A 15,428-nucleotide genomic window follows, 5' to 3' on the forward strand; every position below is an offset into this window, starting at 1 on the left:
ATCCCGAGCCTCCCCCAGTTCCGGGAAAGATCCCGAGAAATGGCAAATTATTTCAGGGTTGTAACGGGGTTGGGGGCAATCGGTGGGGTAAAGGGGGCTACAGAACCCCCAGAAGTCCCGTTGAGTCCTGTGGGACTCGCCTCAAAGAAACATCCTGCGGGGTCTATTAGCGATTCCGACTGTCTCCTCTCCCAGTGAGTGGGAGAGAGACGCACCGATAGGATAAACAGGGAGTCGAAGAGAGAGGCAGCGAGTGGCCAACGAGCAAACACGGTTTTGGGCGCGCAGAATTCCTCGAGGGGGTGTGCCACCCCCTGAGTGTGCCGGGTGGGTTGTTTAGGTGGGAGGGGGGGCAACATGAACCAGACTTTGACGATGAATTATTTGCCAAGCGCAGTACGTCCAGGCGGTCTGATTTCGCGCGGAAGCAAATCACACGGACAAACGCATCCCCTAGCCCCCCTCTGAGGGAGCCTTATTATGTCACCCCGCACACCCCCATGAAGGGACCCGGAGACAGAGCCCATTTGCAATGCAAAGGGGCTTCCGCTCCAATTATGAAACTCCTGAAAAACAGGCCAGAAAAGGAACGATAAATCTCCTACCTCCGAGTGGGGGGTGGTTAAGTCGATTACCGTGGGGGGTAGCTCGACGATTTTGTTAACCCGGATTTTTCGGATCCACCCACGACATGGGATTCCATATGCTCCGATCATCCCTGCTCTGGCAGATTCCTCCGACTCGAGAAATGGAGTGCTCGAAGGGGGAGTGGAGTGATTTCCACCCCTTTCGGCGCTCCCATCGTTTCCAACGCGGGATTCATTCGCGATCCCACCCTCGCCTAAAAACGGCCGCTCAAACTTGACGAGCCGTAAAACACTCGACGAGGTAAGGGGTAGATTTACCCCGGAATGAAATTTGCTTTACGCCCCCAGCGAATCGACGCGCGGGGTAAATCGAGCGGGGAAAACGCGGCGGAATGTCGACGACGGGCCGTATATACGTAAAGACCGGTCCGGCACCAGTCCGGGACATAAAAAAGCGCGACACGCGGACGTGCGCGAACACACCCTTACTAACACCCGCCTCCCCTCTCGCCACCCCCCAACACTTCCTAGACGCGCGCGAGTACACCTGGCTTTTTGCCCCCTGGTACCGGGGTGTGCAAATACATCGCAGGGATGCACTTTCACACCCCCTCGGGCTGCATCCATGCATCCCTCCCCCTCGCACCGACCCCCGCGGGGGTTGATTCCCCCACGGGGATGCTCGCGGACGCGCACGCAGGGGCGAGTTACGCGACTCGAAACGGGTATATCGGACAAATTGTACTCAGCGTATATTGCGTCCTAAATAAAACTCGGGGGTGGTCGGGGCGTGGGGGGACGCTCATAAAACTCGGGATAATAACTTACGGACTCGCCTCACCGAGCGGGGCTAAGTGTTTGTTTATGACGCCATTAGCGCACGCCAGTTACTAAGGACGAATAAATGACGATTTCCATCCCCTGCGTGAGGAACATCCCCCGGGCAAGGGGGTGAGAAATTCACTTTCCCGATTTTTATCGATCCAAAGAGAAGCTACAATATTCAAAATCCAGGATTTAAACAGGAAATAAGGGGTAGGATTTTTATTTCTCCCTTTGGATTTTTTCTTTGAGGTGTAAGCTTGGAGGGTGGTTTTCAGAAGGGAGTTCTGCCTGGGGCAGGGTCGATCCCCTGGGGGATGTAACTCTTAGGGGTATCGTTTTCATTGAATATCACTCTCGACGGGGTGCTACGACGTACGTGTCCAAGCGGCTACCTGCTGTGGGGGGTGATCCCTCGGGGGGTGGCGGCGCGCACCTGTACGGATAGAATTATCAACCCCCAAAGGCTCATAACTTGGCCCCGACGGATATACGCACGCAATCGCGTTAACGTTCCGCTGGTGTCCCGGAACCCACCCCCTGCCCTCTGCCCCTGGGCACCATTACGACGTCCACGTCCGGGGGTGGTTCCGCCCCCGATAATCCGATAATCGTCGCCGGGTAAAAGTAATCGGATCCGTCTCACGGGGGCAGAATCGAATCTCTTAGACGGCCCTTTTAGACGAATCGGGGGCTGGGGGGTGGGTTTCCACGTGGGAAAATTCGCGCCACCCCGGGGGGTGGAAAAACACTTTGGCACCACTGGGGCCGTTTGATCGAGCGTCGCGCTCACCCCATGACACTGTTCTCATTTTTAAAACTCTCTCGGAAAGTGAGAAAAAAAATACCCTACGGGGTGGCCGGGCATTCCGATCGTCGAGACACGTTAAGGGTGGAATCGATAGCCCCCACGTTTCGGGGATAAATCCGCGATAACTCAGCCGACGACGCCCTTCGGGGCTACGACTCGTGGGCACGCCTTTTCTCGACAGTTTCCACGGCAAGGCGGAAAACTCCGACCGGGGAAAAATTCGGGTGACGTGACCCCGGGCTTAAGCGACAACTTCGCGCCAAGTCGCGAGCTCGCCACCCCCGGGCTCGCCTAGGGTGGCGGCAGGTCGGAAACTACCCCTCCGAGGTTCGGGAAAGCGAGAAAAAAATGGGGAAATTCAACAGCCCTAAAATCGTACAGAACTTTAAGGCGATTCCCAAATTTAAATTCACCCCTTTCCCGAAATTCACCCAAATTCCATCCCTTAGGGGGTGTCTAGATTTCCGCGGTTCCCCGCGAATTTCCGGGGCGGCGGTAACTCAGCGGCGCTTCCGCGGTGGTTTTTTGCCCCGCGCCCCCCGGGGAAATGGCTCGCAAGGTTTTCGCGGCATTTCCGGCGTCGATCGGCATCGATCGGCATTCGGTGCCCCGAGGATGGCGAAGGGGTGCAGGAGTTGGCCGATCCCACCCCCCGGGGGCGATATTGCCGGGCCACTTTAAAAGTTCGGTAATGGCCGCCTCCACCCTTCCGCACTTCCGGTACCGTCCGTCCGCACGCCCACTCGTTCATCCCCCGTGCCTTATTCCACCCCCCGAGCCGGCCGAGCTGCCAAATCGCCGGGTGGACCAACCCTCCGGAATACATCGGTGAAATTACTCCGACTGCCCCCAACCCACCCCCGGAGGGGGCTTTTCTCTCGCCGGAATCGGGAATTTCAGCTGGATCTGAAAATTTCACGGTTTATGCAATCGCGGTGCATCCGCGATTTTCACGTGTTGCTCGCGGGGGGTCGAGAGGAGTTCTCGTAATGCTCGGAAATTAATAACCTCAAAAGCGGATAAACTGTGGAATAAAATATATTTTTTTTTTTCCACGGATTTAAGGTCTCATCTTCCCCGAATTCATTTCTATCAGATTTTTTTTTCCGAAATTTCAGGGCCGATAACGCGAGATTAAAACGCGACCCCGCTTGACACCCTTTGCATAAACTCCGCCTTCCGTGAAATGCATTTCGCGTGTATGCATAAGTACAGGAAATGCATTTTCCGTGTACTTTCTATACGGCGGAATTTTCGGGCGCCGATCGATCGGCAGGGTTTTGCGGTAAATTGATAAAATGATTCGATACCGATTGATAAGGCGATTGTTTATTTTATTAGCGGTGTGCTGAGGTGAGTCTCGTTTCTTGGGTCGGGAAAAAGTCGAATAACAGAGCCCTTCAGAGGTAGGTCGAGGGGAAGGGAACAAGGGATGGCGCGGGACCTCCTTAAGGATATATTCCCCTAGGAGGAGGCGAGCTTTACGAGATTCCCGGAGGACGATAACACCGAACCGGAACAAAGGACCCTCTCGACTTCTCGCCTCCAAATTCGCCAGACCTAAGGATAAGTCGCTGTACACGCGGATGTATATCCGCCCACTTATTGGATGAAAGAAGTCCTGATTTACCCAGGACGCACCAGAGGGGAAGGATCTCGGGAATCAAAGGGATTCCTGGACCGGCACTCCCGAGGGCGCCATTACTGGATCCGGTTTCAATTCCGCTGAAATAACCCTCCACCCCTAGCTACCAAGCTGCGATTTAATTATCGCTAATCACAGAAAAGTAAAGAAAAATACCAGGGACATCCTACATTTTTTAAATCATCTTTAAATCCTTCCCACCATGTTTAATATCCGCGTTAAAAATGAATACCCACGACAGAAACAATTTCAGAATCCAGGATTCACCATGAATCACTGTGATATATCTTGGAGATCGATTCCTGGACGAGCCGCCCCCGTTAAGGGATGATCTCTGGCACCAGGAAGGTGATGAAAAATGATATAAAAAATATGGAAAAAAAAAAGGTGGATAAGGGAGAAAAGGAACCGCTGAAATCGCGGTTGCAGGAACCGATCATCAATCTCCGATCGGCGCCCCCCAGGGTGCCCCACGAGGGGTGGGGCGCCTCCCCCCGCGATCCTTTGCATAATTCCAATTTTCCCGACGAGCGGAGCGACTCGGCCCGGATATGGATCCCTTTGGCGATGGTCGCGAGGAAGCCGAAGAGATCGCCGGAGATTGCTGGCCCCTAGTCAAGGCGGTAACTTCGCCAGTCAGCTTAAAACGCACCCCCCTCTGCCCCCGCCCTTAACTCGGAGCTTTGCGGTCCGGCACTGGAATATCTAACCGAATTAAGCCGCGAACCTCGCGGCCCATTAAATCAAAAGAGGCGGAACTTGTCGCCAGCGCACCTCCGAAACGCGACGCTCCCTGGGGATGAAGTGCTCCAAGGGGGAAGTGCTCTTCAGGGAGGCTCGGAAGGGAGCGCGCGAGAAACCCCCGGAGGACGAAGGACGACCCTGGCAATGTCCAAACTAGTTAAGTCCGAATTATGCGAAGCCTCGATGCGACCAAATCCCCTGTGTTCCTTTTCCACCCCCTGACCGCGGATTTCGGGGGGCAAGGGCGACCAACGCGAGGGTAAGTCCTGCGGATTACCCGAAATGCCTGCAGACCCTTCCGAGGACATCATATCCCTCCGATGAAGACGAAACAACCCGAAGGGCGATATTGAGAATGAGAAGAAATAAAAGAGAAAAGGGAAACGTAACCTCCAAAAGATTTCCACCCCCAGGTTTTCAGGCTCCACGTAACGTATCTCGGAATTTTCACGAGCGAGGAGAGCCGCGTCAGCAATGGGGAAAATTTCAATTAGCAATTAAAATCGAGGACAAATGAGGGGAGATAGAAAAAACTCGCCATTTCCAGTTAGCAAGACGCAGCGGGAATTCCGCAAAACAGGGGAAGGGGCGCGGATAAACACGCCGAGGCCTTGGGGTGAATTTTTGCAGAAATTTCTCGCACTTCGAGCAATTATTCCCGGCCGAGGGTGGGCGTTTATTTATGCATATACATATGCTCATGCATTTATTTATGGGGACTCTCGGAGGAGTCGGCGGTTCAGACGGGGCGCAGAAGCTCGGCGGACGTCGGGCTGCAGACAGGGGTGGATTTGCATTCGCAACTTTCCGCGGGGTTTAGCGACGGGGATGTTTGTAAACGCGGAACGTCCGACCGGCCGGACGTCCGCAGGACCCCCCGCGATGGGCCCATTTTTTTTTTCCTCCCCTTTTTGCGCCGCTCGCAACAACAATTTTCTCGCCCTTCTCGTCGCGGTTTAAATCCCATGTCGGTCCTATTTCGAAAGAGGAGTTGCACGATTTTAGGGGCGGAAAAGCGTTTACTCGTGAAACTAAAAAAAAAAAAGAAACTGGAGGTATCAAATGATTTTTATATGACGATGGTAGCAGCAACGATGGTGATAGTGATGAAGATGGTAATGATAACCACGGCGATTATCGAATTGATTTTTTTAAGAGAGGACCTTTGAAGGGATGCTTATCGAACGGATCTATCGAGCGAAGGAGCGATAACGATAACATCAAGAGTCTCGTCATTGTTGGTTTCACTCCCATTGCTTCCGTCCAACGACGGGACCACCACGTCCGCCGACATTAGCGCCACCAGCGGCCAATCTCGTTAGTGCGACATCGAAGGCCCTCGAGCCGCGCGACCAGAGAACAGCAACAATCCATTTGCGAAATGCCGATTATGACAATCGATCGCGAGCCCTCGACTCCCTGGGTAAGCCGGGAGGGAGAAAACCCACCCCCGATGGATGCACTCCCGGATGCAGACATCCTGTAGAGACGCCATGAAGAGCATTACACCCACCGCAGCTTTATTCCCAATCGGAGGAAAGGAAGGGCGATCTATAGGGTGAAGCAGAACAAGGATCCCAAGAATGACAAGGAACATGGGAAAATAAAAATTAATATCGAAATAGGTATTCCGCTACAGCAGCAATGTCGGATAACGCGAAAAAGGTGAAAAACGTGAATTTTACCCCAACCCTTAGAATTCGAATCCTCCCCTGCATTGCAATTTAATTCCCATCGAAGAACCGGAAGTGGTCTACGGGGTGAAACAGGACGAGCACTCCTAGGATTACAAGGACGAGGATTGTGACAATTAGTCGCGGATTAATTCGAGGAGGGACATCCTCTCGTTACGCCGGGAAGTGGGGCGGATAATTTGGGCGATTCAATTTCGAGTCGTAAATCCGAAAATGGAGGAATTTCGGATTTCCAGGGGTATTACCCCCACCTTCCTTAGGAGTCACCCTCTCTATGATTTCCCGAGGATTTCCTTCCGCACGATCGAAGCTCCCTCTCTGTTGCTCCGCATAAACGGGCCGCGCGTCGGCGAGCTTTCGATCGTCCCACCCCTCGTAAAAGCTCACACAACTTGACCCGAAATCAAAGAGGAGGAAATTATTGCGCGAACGATCCCTGCTCTCCGCAACCGGAAACTCGTGATTTTCCGCGCGAGCTTTTCCACCCCCCCGCAAGCTCCTCGGAAGATCGTAAGCTCCAGTTTCGCGATAGCGAAAGCTACCCTCGTACAACGGCCACGTCTGCACCCCCGCCGTTACGTCCCACGTTTTAACGGAGCCTCCCCTTAATAACGACGTTAACGTAAGCACTTTGCAACTTCTCCGTTGTCTGGCCTCGTTGCAGCTGCAAGAAGTGCATCCAACCCCGAAGTAATACTCGAAACTCCCCGGGGAGCGGCTCGCTTTTTAACACTCGACTGACTTATTTCCGTCGTATTACCGTCGCCCGCCATTTTGTCTTTTGCATATCCTCCCTTTTACCGAAATACGGATCCCCGGGCCGCCCTCCGAGCACCTCGCATAATTGAACGATCCACGGGGGATCCCATAGCTCACCCCGAGGGCAGATCGATTATTCAAGATACCCGAGGGGTGGAATTAACATCCCCGAACGATCGATCATGGAATCCGGCCCGGAGAAAAATCGCGGCTCGAATTATATGGGGATTACGATAATCGAGCTAGGCAAACGCATTTTTGATGACCAGGGCGATGAAGACGAAGAGGGTGCCGAAGACGAAGCTTTACTTTCTGGGAGTCCTATATGTCACGACGGTTATCACTTACATACTTAACCGGATGGCACTTTAAAGTGTCTACATCATCGTAAACGTGATGATCGACACTTTAGGGTACAGAGAATGAAGATGCCGGAGACGAACCTTCGCTTTTCACGAAACGCTCTATTGGGACTTTTCTTTCTAATTCCGAGGATATCGTTTCCTATCGATTTATGTATAGTTCTAGGAGAATGGCGGTGATCTAGTTGAAATTTCAATCCCCTTGGTGGAACTTGCATTTTCGGCCCGACCGCGATATTGGCCGAGGCGGCACCCTCTGATTTCCGAAATGCGGAAACTAGGAGGACGCCCGCGGCGCCGTTTCGCGTAATTGGACGTTCCACGTGGGACTGGACCATAAACTTGGCCGTAAACCTCCCAGAGCGGGGGTGAACGGAGGTTCCACTGTTTGCAAGATGTAATTTAATACGATACCGGAGGATCGGGAAAGGAGGACCAAAGGAGCCCCCGAGGGTGGACTCACCCCTGGAGTCTTATTGTCTCATCGGGGATGACGCCTCGGTTTTATTTCCCTGGGACCACTTGATACCGCGGAGCAATCAAGATAATCGCCCTAACGATTTGCTCCAATTTCGTTTCCTGTCCACTAAAAAAATCTTCAGTTCTCCTTCCTGAATAACCACTGATTTTTTATTGAAATGCGACATCAATCAAATCTTTTTTTTTTTTTCTAGTATGGATAACAAACACGTCGAGTACTCGGAGCCGAAGTGGAAAATTTAAGAAATAATCATATTAATTTAAGAATATCCGGATCGCGGGGATATATTCTCTGGCAGTTCCCAATCATCCGGCAATTCCGCGTCGGGAAACCCGCAAAGGGGAAATATTGAATCCCGTCCCCTCTTTGTTGGTCCTTTCATCGCCTTGCGATGTCCGATTCGCTTGTCCCGCGGAAATTGGTGCGGAATGCCTCCCTGGACACTCGGAAGAGACTTTGGCTTCTGGCTAAGCCCGAGCTTATTTCCGGATCGACCTGGAGGTCGCCTTACCATCGATACCTGTCCAACTAAAACTCCGAGAAACGGGGAAATTTGGGAAATTAGGAAATCCCCAAATGGTCCGACTCGAGATGACGTTTCTACGCCTGGGTATGAATAAAAGGCAACCTCGTTAGGATAATTATTTACGGGGACATTATTCTTTTCGAACCTACCTGGGAATCCTGGAACGTCGAAAAATGCGATTTCCGTCCCATCCCGTGACACGGGAACCGCGATTCCGCCGCGGGGAAGCCGCGCGATTGACGTCCTCTCCCGTCGGTGGCGGGGTGAATTTTAAAGGCGAAAAAAGGGGAATTCGGGACAGAGGAAAGCGTTATTATATGCACAAAACCGCAACGCGGCTCCGAGGCAGCCCGTCACTCTCGCTGACGCGCGTCCGGCCGCGGTTTAATTGATATTTAAATTGAAAATGAAATTATGCCCGCCGATGCGCCGTGACGCGCCGTAAGTGGCGGACGCGAAGACCAACGTGGAGGTCGGTGTGGTCTCGGGAAAAAAAAAAAAATTTAACAAATCCAGAAAACCGCGAAAAAAAATCGTCGTCGTCGAAAAAAAATCGCGTCGTTAAAAAATAACGCGTGCATCGATATAGAGGCAGTCGATTTTTACCAAGGAGAATATAAAGCTTTCACAGAATCGCGCAATTGCGCCATGAGCGGAGAACGCGGAGACCATTGCGAAAAGAATTGTTTGAATTGGGGAATTTGCAAAATACGCGAAGTACCAAGGTAAGGAGCCTATCTTCCGCAGAAATAGCTAAATAGAATGAAATTCGAATTCGATCGGGCGGAGGGCCGATATTCCGAAATTCCGAAATTCTCAGTCGAAAAACGAAGCTTCCTGCGGCGTGTAATAAAAGCTCGTAACGCCCGGTATTGGCAAGAGCTGATTTATTCCCGGCGAGTGCACGCGAAGCTTTCCAGAGCTTGCAAGCCCTCGGCCGGGCGTTCTTCCGTGCCGTTCCGGTCCCCTTCTTTCCGCATCCATCGGCCGCGCGTTCTCCTCTCCGCGAATTCTTATAACCGGCCCGGAATTTATAACCCCCCGCGCGGATTTTCCGCACGTACGGCCGCCTCAAGACCCCCGACACTCGATCGGCCCGAGCGGAAACGTTTAATCCAAGGAAAAGTGGAGAGAGAGAACCAAATTCCCCCTCCAGGGGACAGGAGAGATGAAAAGAAGAGAGAAGTGGAATTTCGAAAATTGTCTCGTCCGCCGGATCGCTCCGTAATTTTTTGATTCAATTGCCCCTCCTCCTCCCACCGATATATGTACATGACCTCGCATACAGGGTACGTGAGAATTTCCTGCACGTCCGGAAAAGAGGGAATGCCGCTCGAATTTGAAATTTTGACCCACTTGGGCTGATAACCGGGCCGATCAACCCCCATAAAAGGGGGAGGTCGATTATAGGGAGGATATCCCAGGGGACGTTCTCTGCATTTTCCATTTGTCACTTGTGTCGGTTCTCCTAACTCTTGTCATCTCGAGCGAACGAGGGAAACGGGCGACCGAAATTGGAAAATTATGGAAATGGGGGTTTAAAGAAATGTCTCTTTAAAAAATTGAAACGAGGGGGCACCCTCTTAGCTGCAGATGGTTTAGCTTAATGGGGAGTCGAGGATGGGGGGATTGAGTAAGCTCCGAATTCGGAGCTTTGTCAATTTGGCGATCCGGCCGAATCTATCGGCGAGTCTAGACGACCATTATCGAGCCTGGTCTGCACCAAAGTGCTCCAGTTCCTCAGACTGCCAAGACGGCGACCAGCAGGGGGACAAGAAACAGGGGGAGGGGGCCCCCTGCGTGGATTTAAGTTCGAAACTATTTGAACGCTTGCCAGCAATGAAGCTTTCGAAGGTGCGAGCGCCCATCTTTCGCCGGCTCGCCGGAATTATTTCGCAAGTTCCAGCCCCCGAAGAACGCGACGGCTGACCAATGGTCAAGGTGTCCAAACTTTAGCGACGCCTCCACCCCGTTGACATCCCCGAATTACGCGAGACAACTTCTCGGGACGGAAAGGGAGAGTCGGAAACTGCGATTATCCCCCTCCGGCTTCGGGAAAATGTGAAAGCAATCCTGAAGAAAAAGTTCGAGGACCCGAAAAGACCGAAGAGATTTTATTTCTTGGAGTTTCGAGGCGTCGGGGTGGAGGTGCCAGGTTTGAAGTACGAGGAGATAGGGGAGAATTTTTGGACACGTGGAGCTCTTCGGCGAAGTCAATCGGATGAACCTGAAGAGACCATTGTATATTCTAATTGTCCATCAAGGGCTCTTTGGCATCAAGTTTAGATCCAGTCCCGGGGAATCTCGAACTAACGAACTGCTTGAAGAAAATCATCAGGCCAAGTAGTCCCTCGGGTATAGGGCGCCGGTAGGAAAAACGAGGTTAAACATTTCCCCACGTACGTCGGGCTTGCATCTCGGCCTGTCATCTCCATCTCCGAGGATCTAGCTCCGTAAGCTCGTCACGAATCCCCAACCCCGTGCCGAGGAAATGCTCCTAGAGGCATCTGCTTACGTAAGAAAAGCTCGCCCGGAGCTTCGGGGACGTCTTGGAAATTCTTGCCGAGGACGGCGCCCTAACTAGCCGACTTTCTCGATTTGCAGCCGAAGGTTCTCCCGATATTCTCCCTTATTTTTATTTCCCTTTCCCAAGAGTCGGTTCCAGGGAGCACTGATTAACAATTTCCCCGGGAGAACGAGTCGTGGCGTAATCCTGAAGCGACGCAACGCCCCATAAATAAGATTTCCAGCTCCACCGATACGACCGATAAGAATATCGGAAATATCGGCCAAGTCCAAGGAAATATTTTTGAGGACACGTGGAGTCTTTCGCGTCACCCTGGACAACTCCTGGAAGTTTGCCCTAAAGTTTCAGCGATCCCCCTGGCGCCGTTCGCCGCAACCTCGACAACCCACCTCCAACCCTGAAGAACACCCCATAGCCTCCGCGACGCGGAATTTATGCCGCCCCCAGAGCAGATATTCCGGTCGGATATTTCATAAGCAGATACCTAATACCCGAGTCTATCTATCCGTGGCTCGTGACTGAAAAATGCCTCCATTTCCATGGACTTATTGGTTCCGTCTTTGCCCCACCCTCCACCCCTGAGGGGGGTATAACTGTATAACGATAACGTATTACGGTTTCCGCGGGATGTACAAGTCGGGGATGAAATCGGGCCGCGTATCGACTTTCAGAGCGACTGATCGGCCATATCGAACCGATCGGCCGGATAAGGGGTGGGCGGACAAAACGCACCCGCGCCTCCGCTTCTCGATAATCCTCTCCGTCGCCGTCGAAAAGCGTACAATTGCAGGTAAGCACGACTTTAAAAGGGCTGTTATATTTAATGCAAATATTTTCCTGCATATAAACGACCCCTAATGGATCCTCCCGATATCCCTCAAATCGGGTATTGAAGCCGTCTCGAGGTGCTAATCGGTCTCGATTCTCGACTCGCGACTGGGATCCGTAATTCGGCTTTGAGAGGGCCATTATATGCCTTGCATATTTAATCGAGGTACACCTAGACGGGGTGCAATAACGGGAACACGCGTGTCCGCATTAATGCATGCACGGGGATCGAGGTTGATACCGAGGCTCTTTATGGAGCACCTTGGGGGTCTTCGCGGGGGGTAGCCCCCAAGATCGGCCACGCGCTGCCGAACAATCGGCTCGATTACGGGCAACGGGGAGATCTCCGCCACCTGAGCGATAAATAGGGGGAAAGTCGGTCGCTCAAATGGGGAGGAAAGACGGGAAAATACGGGGGTGGGCAGAGGAGGGGAAAGGTATCGCTCCGCAATTGTCGTCGATCACCATTGTTCCTGGCTCGAAGGGAACGAGCCGCGACGCTCCTCGAGCTTTTCCCCTGGAGAAGGATACCTATTGGTCCTCCCCCTCGGACGGCTTAAAGACCGTCGACGACGATCGCTTTCATCGCGAGCGAGACTCCCGGCTTCCCGATATCGGATTTATTGTTATCCACCGACAATGCCTGCCGGCATCGATTAAAAGGGGGGAGCTCGAGGGGAAGCTCGCGGAATGACTGCCAGGACTTTTCGACGTTTTGAATGCTGCTTTCCATTTTTCTCCTATTTTTCATTTTTTTTTTTTCTTCCTCTTTTCGTCTCTATTTCTTTGGAAGGGTTTCGCAAGTGGAAAGGAGCTCTGCGGTATCCCTGGACCGATGGAGAGCGAACGAGTCCCTGTCCTGAATTTCTCTAGAATTCCCCGGAATTCCCTTCAAGGATTTTCAGACCGCTATCCGTGATATGCGAGGTGGACGAGAATTCACCCAATGTAGATATGAACTTGTGTACCCTGTTAAAAATATCCACGAAATTCCTGACATTTTTTACTCGGTTGCGGTGGCATTGCAAATTCGGTGCCTTATACGTGAGTGCGCATATCATGAGTTTAATTTCATTATGAAATTTGTAATTTTATCCCATGGGCATTTTGTGAAATTCCGTGGGATAATTATTACACCTGGATTTTAAATTTATTACGTACGTTTATGATGAAATGGTGATATTAATAATTAATAGGGTGCTTGTCACTCACCAGAGACCGCCAGGTGTACCACCCTGACTAATGGGGGATGCGCACTGACTTGACACTCGTAGACCCCTGCGTCGCGTTCCGTCGCGGATCTCAAGAGGAGACGCCAGTCGTTCGGCGTCAGGTATTCCAGGGAAAAGCGGGAATCGGTGGAGTACACCTGTATGCCGAACGTGAGGAGAAGGAGCTCGTCTCCTCTCTTGCGGACCCAGGACACCTGGAACAAAAATGGCAATGGCGACGCATTAAAGATCGATCGAATGCTGAATAAATAGGGAAACGTCCAACAAAGATATTATCAATGAATTAAAATCGTGGGACATTTTTTTAACAGTGACCCTCGGACTGTGCAGGGATTCCGAAGTTTCGAGATTTCCCTCCAGCTGATCGGAAGAGCAGGCAGGGTCGTCAAAGGAAGGATTTTTTATCAACGCCCTTTTATGCAGAGGTCTCTTCGGGGCTTAAAGGCTCCTATCAGTCGGGCTTTATGTCGGCTAATGGGAGGCTCGCTTTGCATCCGGAAGCCCGTCATGTTACCAAGTTGATGTATCACGAGTATTTGTCAGGGGCCAACACGAGTGCCGTTCTCCACCCGGTCGGTGAGCAATCAATTATGGACATCCACCCGCAATGCCGGGGAATATAACATCCTGGGTAAAAATTGGTGGAAATTTGTCTGCAAATCTGGCCCCGGCGTGATCCTACTTGAATAATGGGACGGATTCTGATTTTTCGAGAAACGCGATCCTAGCTCGCCCCAGAAGGACCAAGGTGGACCCCCCAGGTGGATCTGAATGGAGTCGATGCACCTGCAGGGGTGGCGTCGATCCTGGAGTTGCCCAACTTTGCGAATCCACCTGTAGGAGCGGAATCGTCGAGGCAGGCAACCCTGAGACCTTATTCCACCGTCTGCAGGATGTGGAAGCTGGAAGGCATCTAGAATTTCCCGAGGCAGAATTCATTGATCTACACCTTCGCCCCTTGCCTTCCGCCCCATCCCCCAGGCTCCATCCTGTATTCCTTGCGGGACGACAGAGACGACGAGATTGGCCCGACGACTCGTCCTGCCTCCAGGAGTGCTTATTGACGTCCTTGGAGATCGCAGACTCCGCGAATGTCAACTTCCCCGAAGTGGATGTGCACTTTCAGCTGCTCCTGCGAATTGCACCTGCACTCGGAAACGCCCCTCTATAGAGAGACTCGACAAAGAGGTCCCTGAAGAACCTGGGGAAAAAAAGCCCAGTGATGGACCCTTCCAGGAAGACGATCCTGCAGGACCCGTGAAGGGAGATCCGCATCCTTGGTATCGCGTTGAAACAGGATCGTCTTCAAGGCTGGTCGTGTTGCGGGCCGTTTCAAAGGCGAAAACCGAGAAAGCCTTGAGGCGACACGCTGGACGGAAAGAGTCGGAACTCAACCCTCGGAACAGGAATCCGCGGTTGAAACGAGGAGACGAGCAAGGACGACGTTAACTCAACTTCCTCCTGGACTGTCGCCGACTCGGCTCCTTAATTTCCGCGAAAGTTTTTTTAATTTCATTTTCCCTCGAGATAAAAAATTCTCACGAAGGATTTGAGCCAGTACACGTCGGGGACCAGATGGATCCGAGTCCTGGAGTAGGTATTCCTGGGGGGAAAAAATCATTCGGGATAAAACGGTCGTTCAATAAAATTGCGGCCGAGCTAACCACGAGGAAGTACAGGACCTCGCCGAGCGCCAAGAGCGGATCATCCTCAAAGATGGCCACTTTACAGAGACTACTTCAAAGGCCCGAAAGAGCCCCATGGCTGCAAGTCGCGCAGAAAGAGAGGAAACCTCCGGTCCCTCTTCAGGGTCTGCACAGGAGCGTATATCAAAGTCTGGTTGCAACCAAGCGCGTCCTGTCTGTCGCTCTCGGAATCGCATTCCCGTGTAATTGCGAGCGTAATCCTGACGTTGTTCGCCATTTGACGTGGATTCGTCCTTTAAATGGACGCGACCAGAAAACCGGACCAAGAAGGAATTCGACCTCGCTATCTGGGAAAAACTGAAAAATCGAGATTTTGGGACGCTGGACGCAAAGAGGGGTTCACATCAAAGATGACCTGTCGCTTGGATGGCTCCTGGAGACCGGAAGAGGAAGAAGCTAGGAGCTGTCAGAATTGCGAGTCGAGGGTGAGGGGAAGGTCCTGCGGAGGCAGGATTGGAGCAAAAGAGAGAGACATATATCAGGAGCGACTTACAAACAGCTATTCCTGGTCTGTCGCTCTCGGTTCGCCTTATACCTCGCCGGAGGCCGATATTGGGAGTCGACTCCCTGGGGGAAAATCGAGGTCAACGATGCGAATGAACGCCGAGAACTCGGAGAAGGGATCTGCCGAGAGTCCGCAATTTCCCCGGAAGTTATATCGAATATTAATATTAGTGATTCGCAAATAATGGCGACTCGTGGAT

At 52.2% G+C, this 15,428-nt stretch overlaps 1 protein-coding gene across 1 annotated transcript in view; it reads right to left on the reverse strand.

Moving 5' to 3' along the window:
* LOC105700448 (Down syndrome cell adhesion molecule) overlaps positions 1–15,428 on the reverse strand; it is a 112,895-nt gene that overhangs the window by 57,745 nt on the left and 39,722 nt on the right. The window contains exon 4 of the mRNA XM_012426280.2: positions 12,999–13,212. Within this exon, the coding sequence (XP_012281703.1) occupies positions 12,999–13,212 (214 nt within the window). The remainder of the gene's footprint in view (positions 1–12,998; positions 13,213–15,428) is intronic.

The sequence above is a fragment of the Orussus abietinus genome, unplaced genomic scaffold (genome assembly GCF_000612105.2).
Source record: "Orussus abietinus isolate OABI.00-Male unplaced genomic scaffold, Oabi_2.0 scaffold2, whole genome shotgun sequence".
Classification (NCBI taxonomy): Eukaryota; Metazoa; Arthropoda; class Insecta; order Hymenoptera; family Orussidae; genus Orussus; species Orussus abietinus.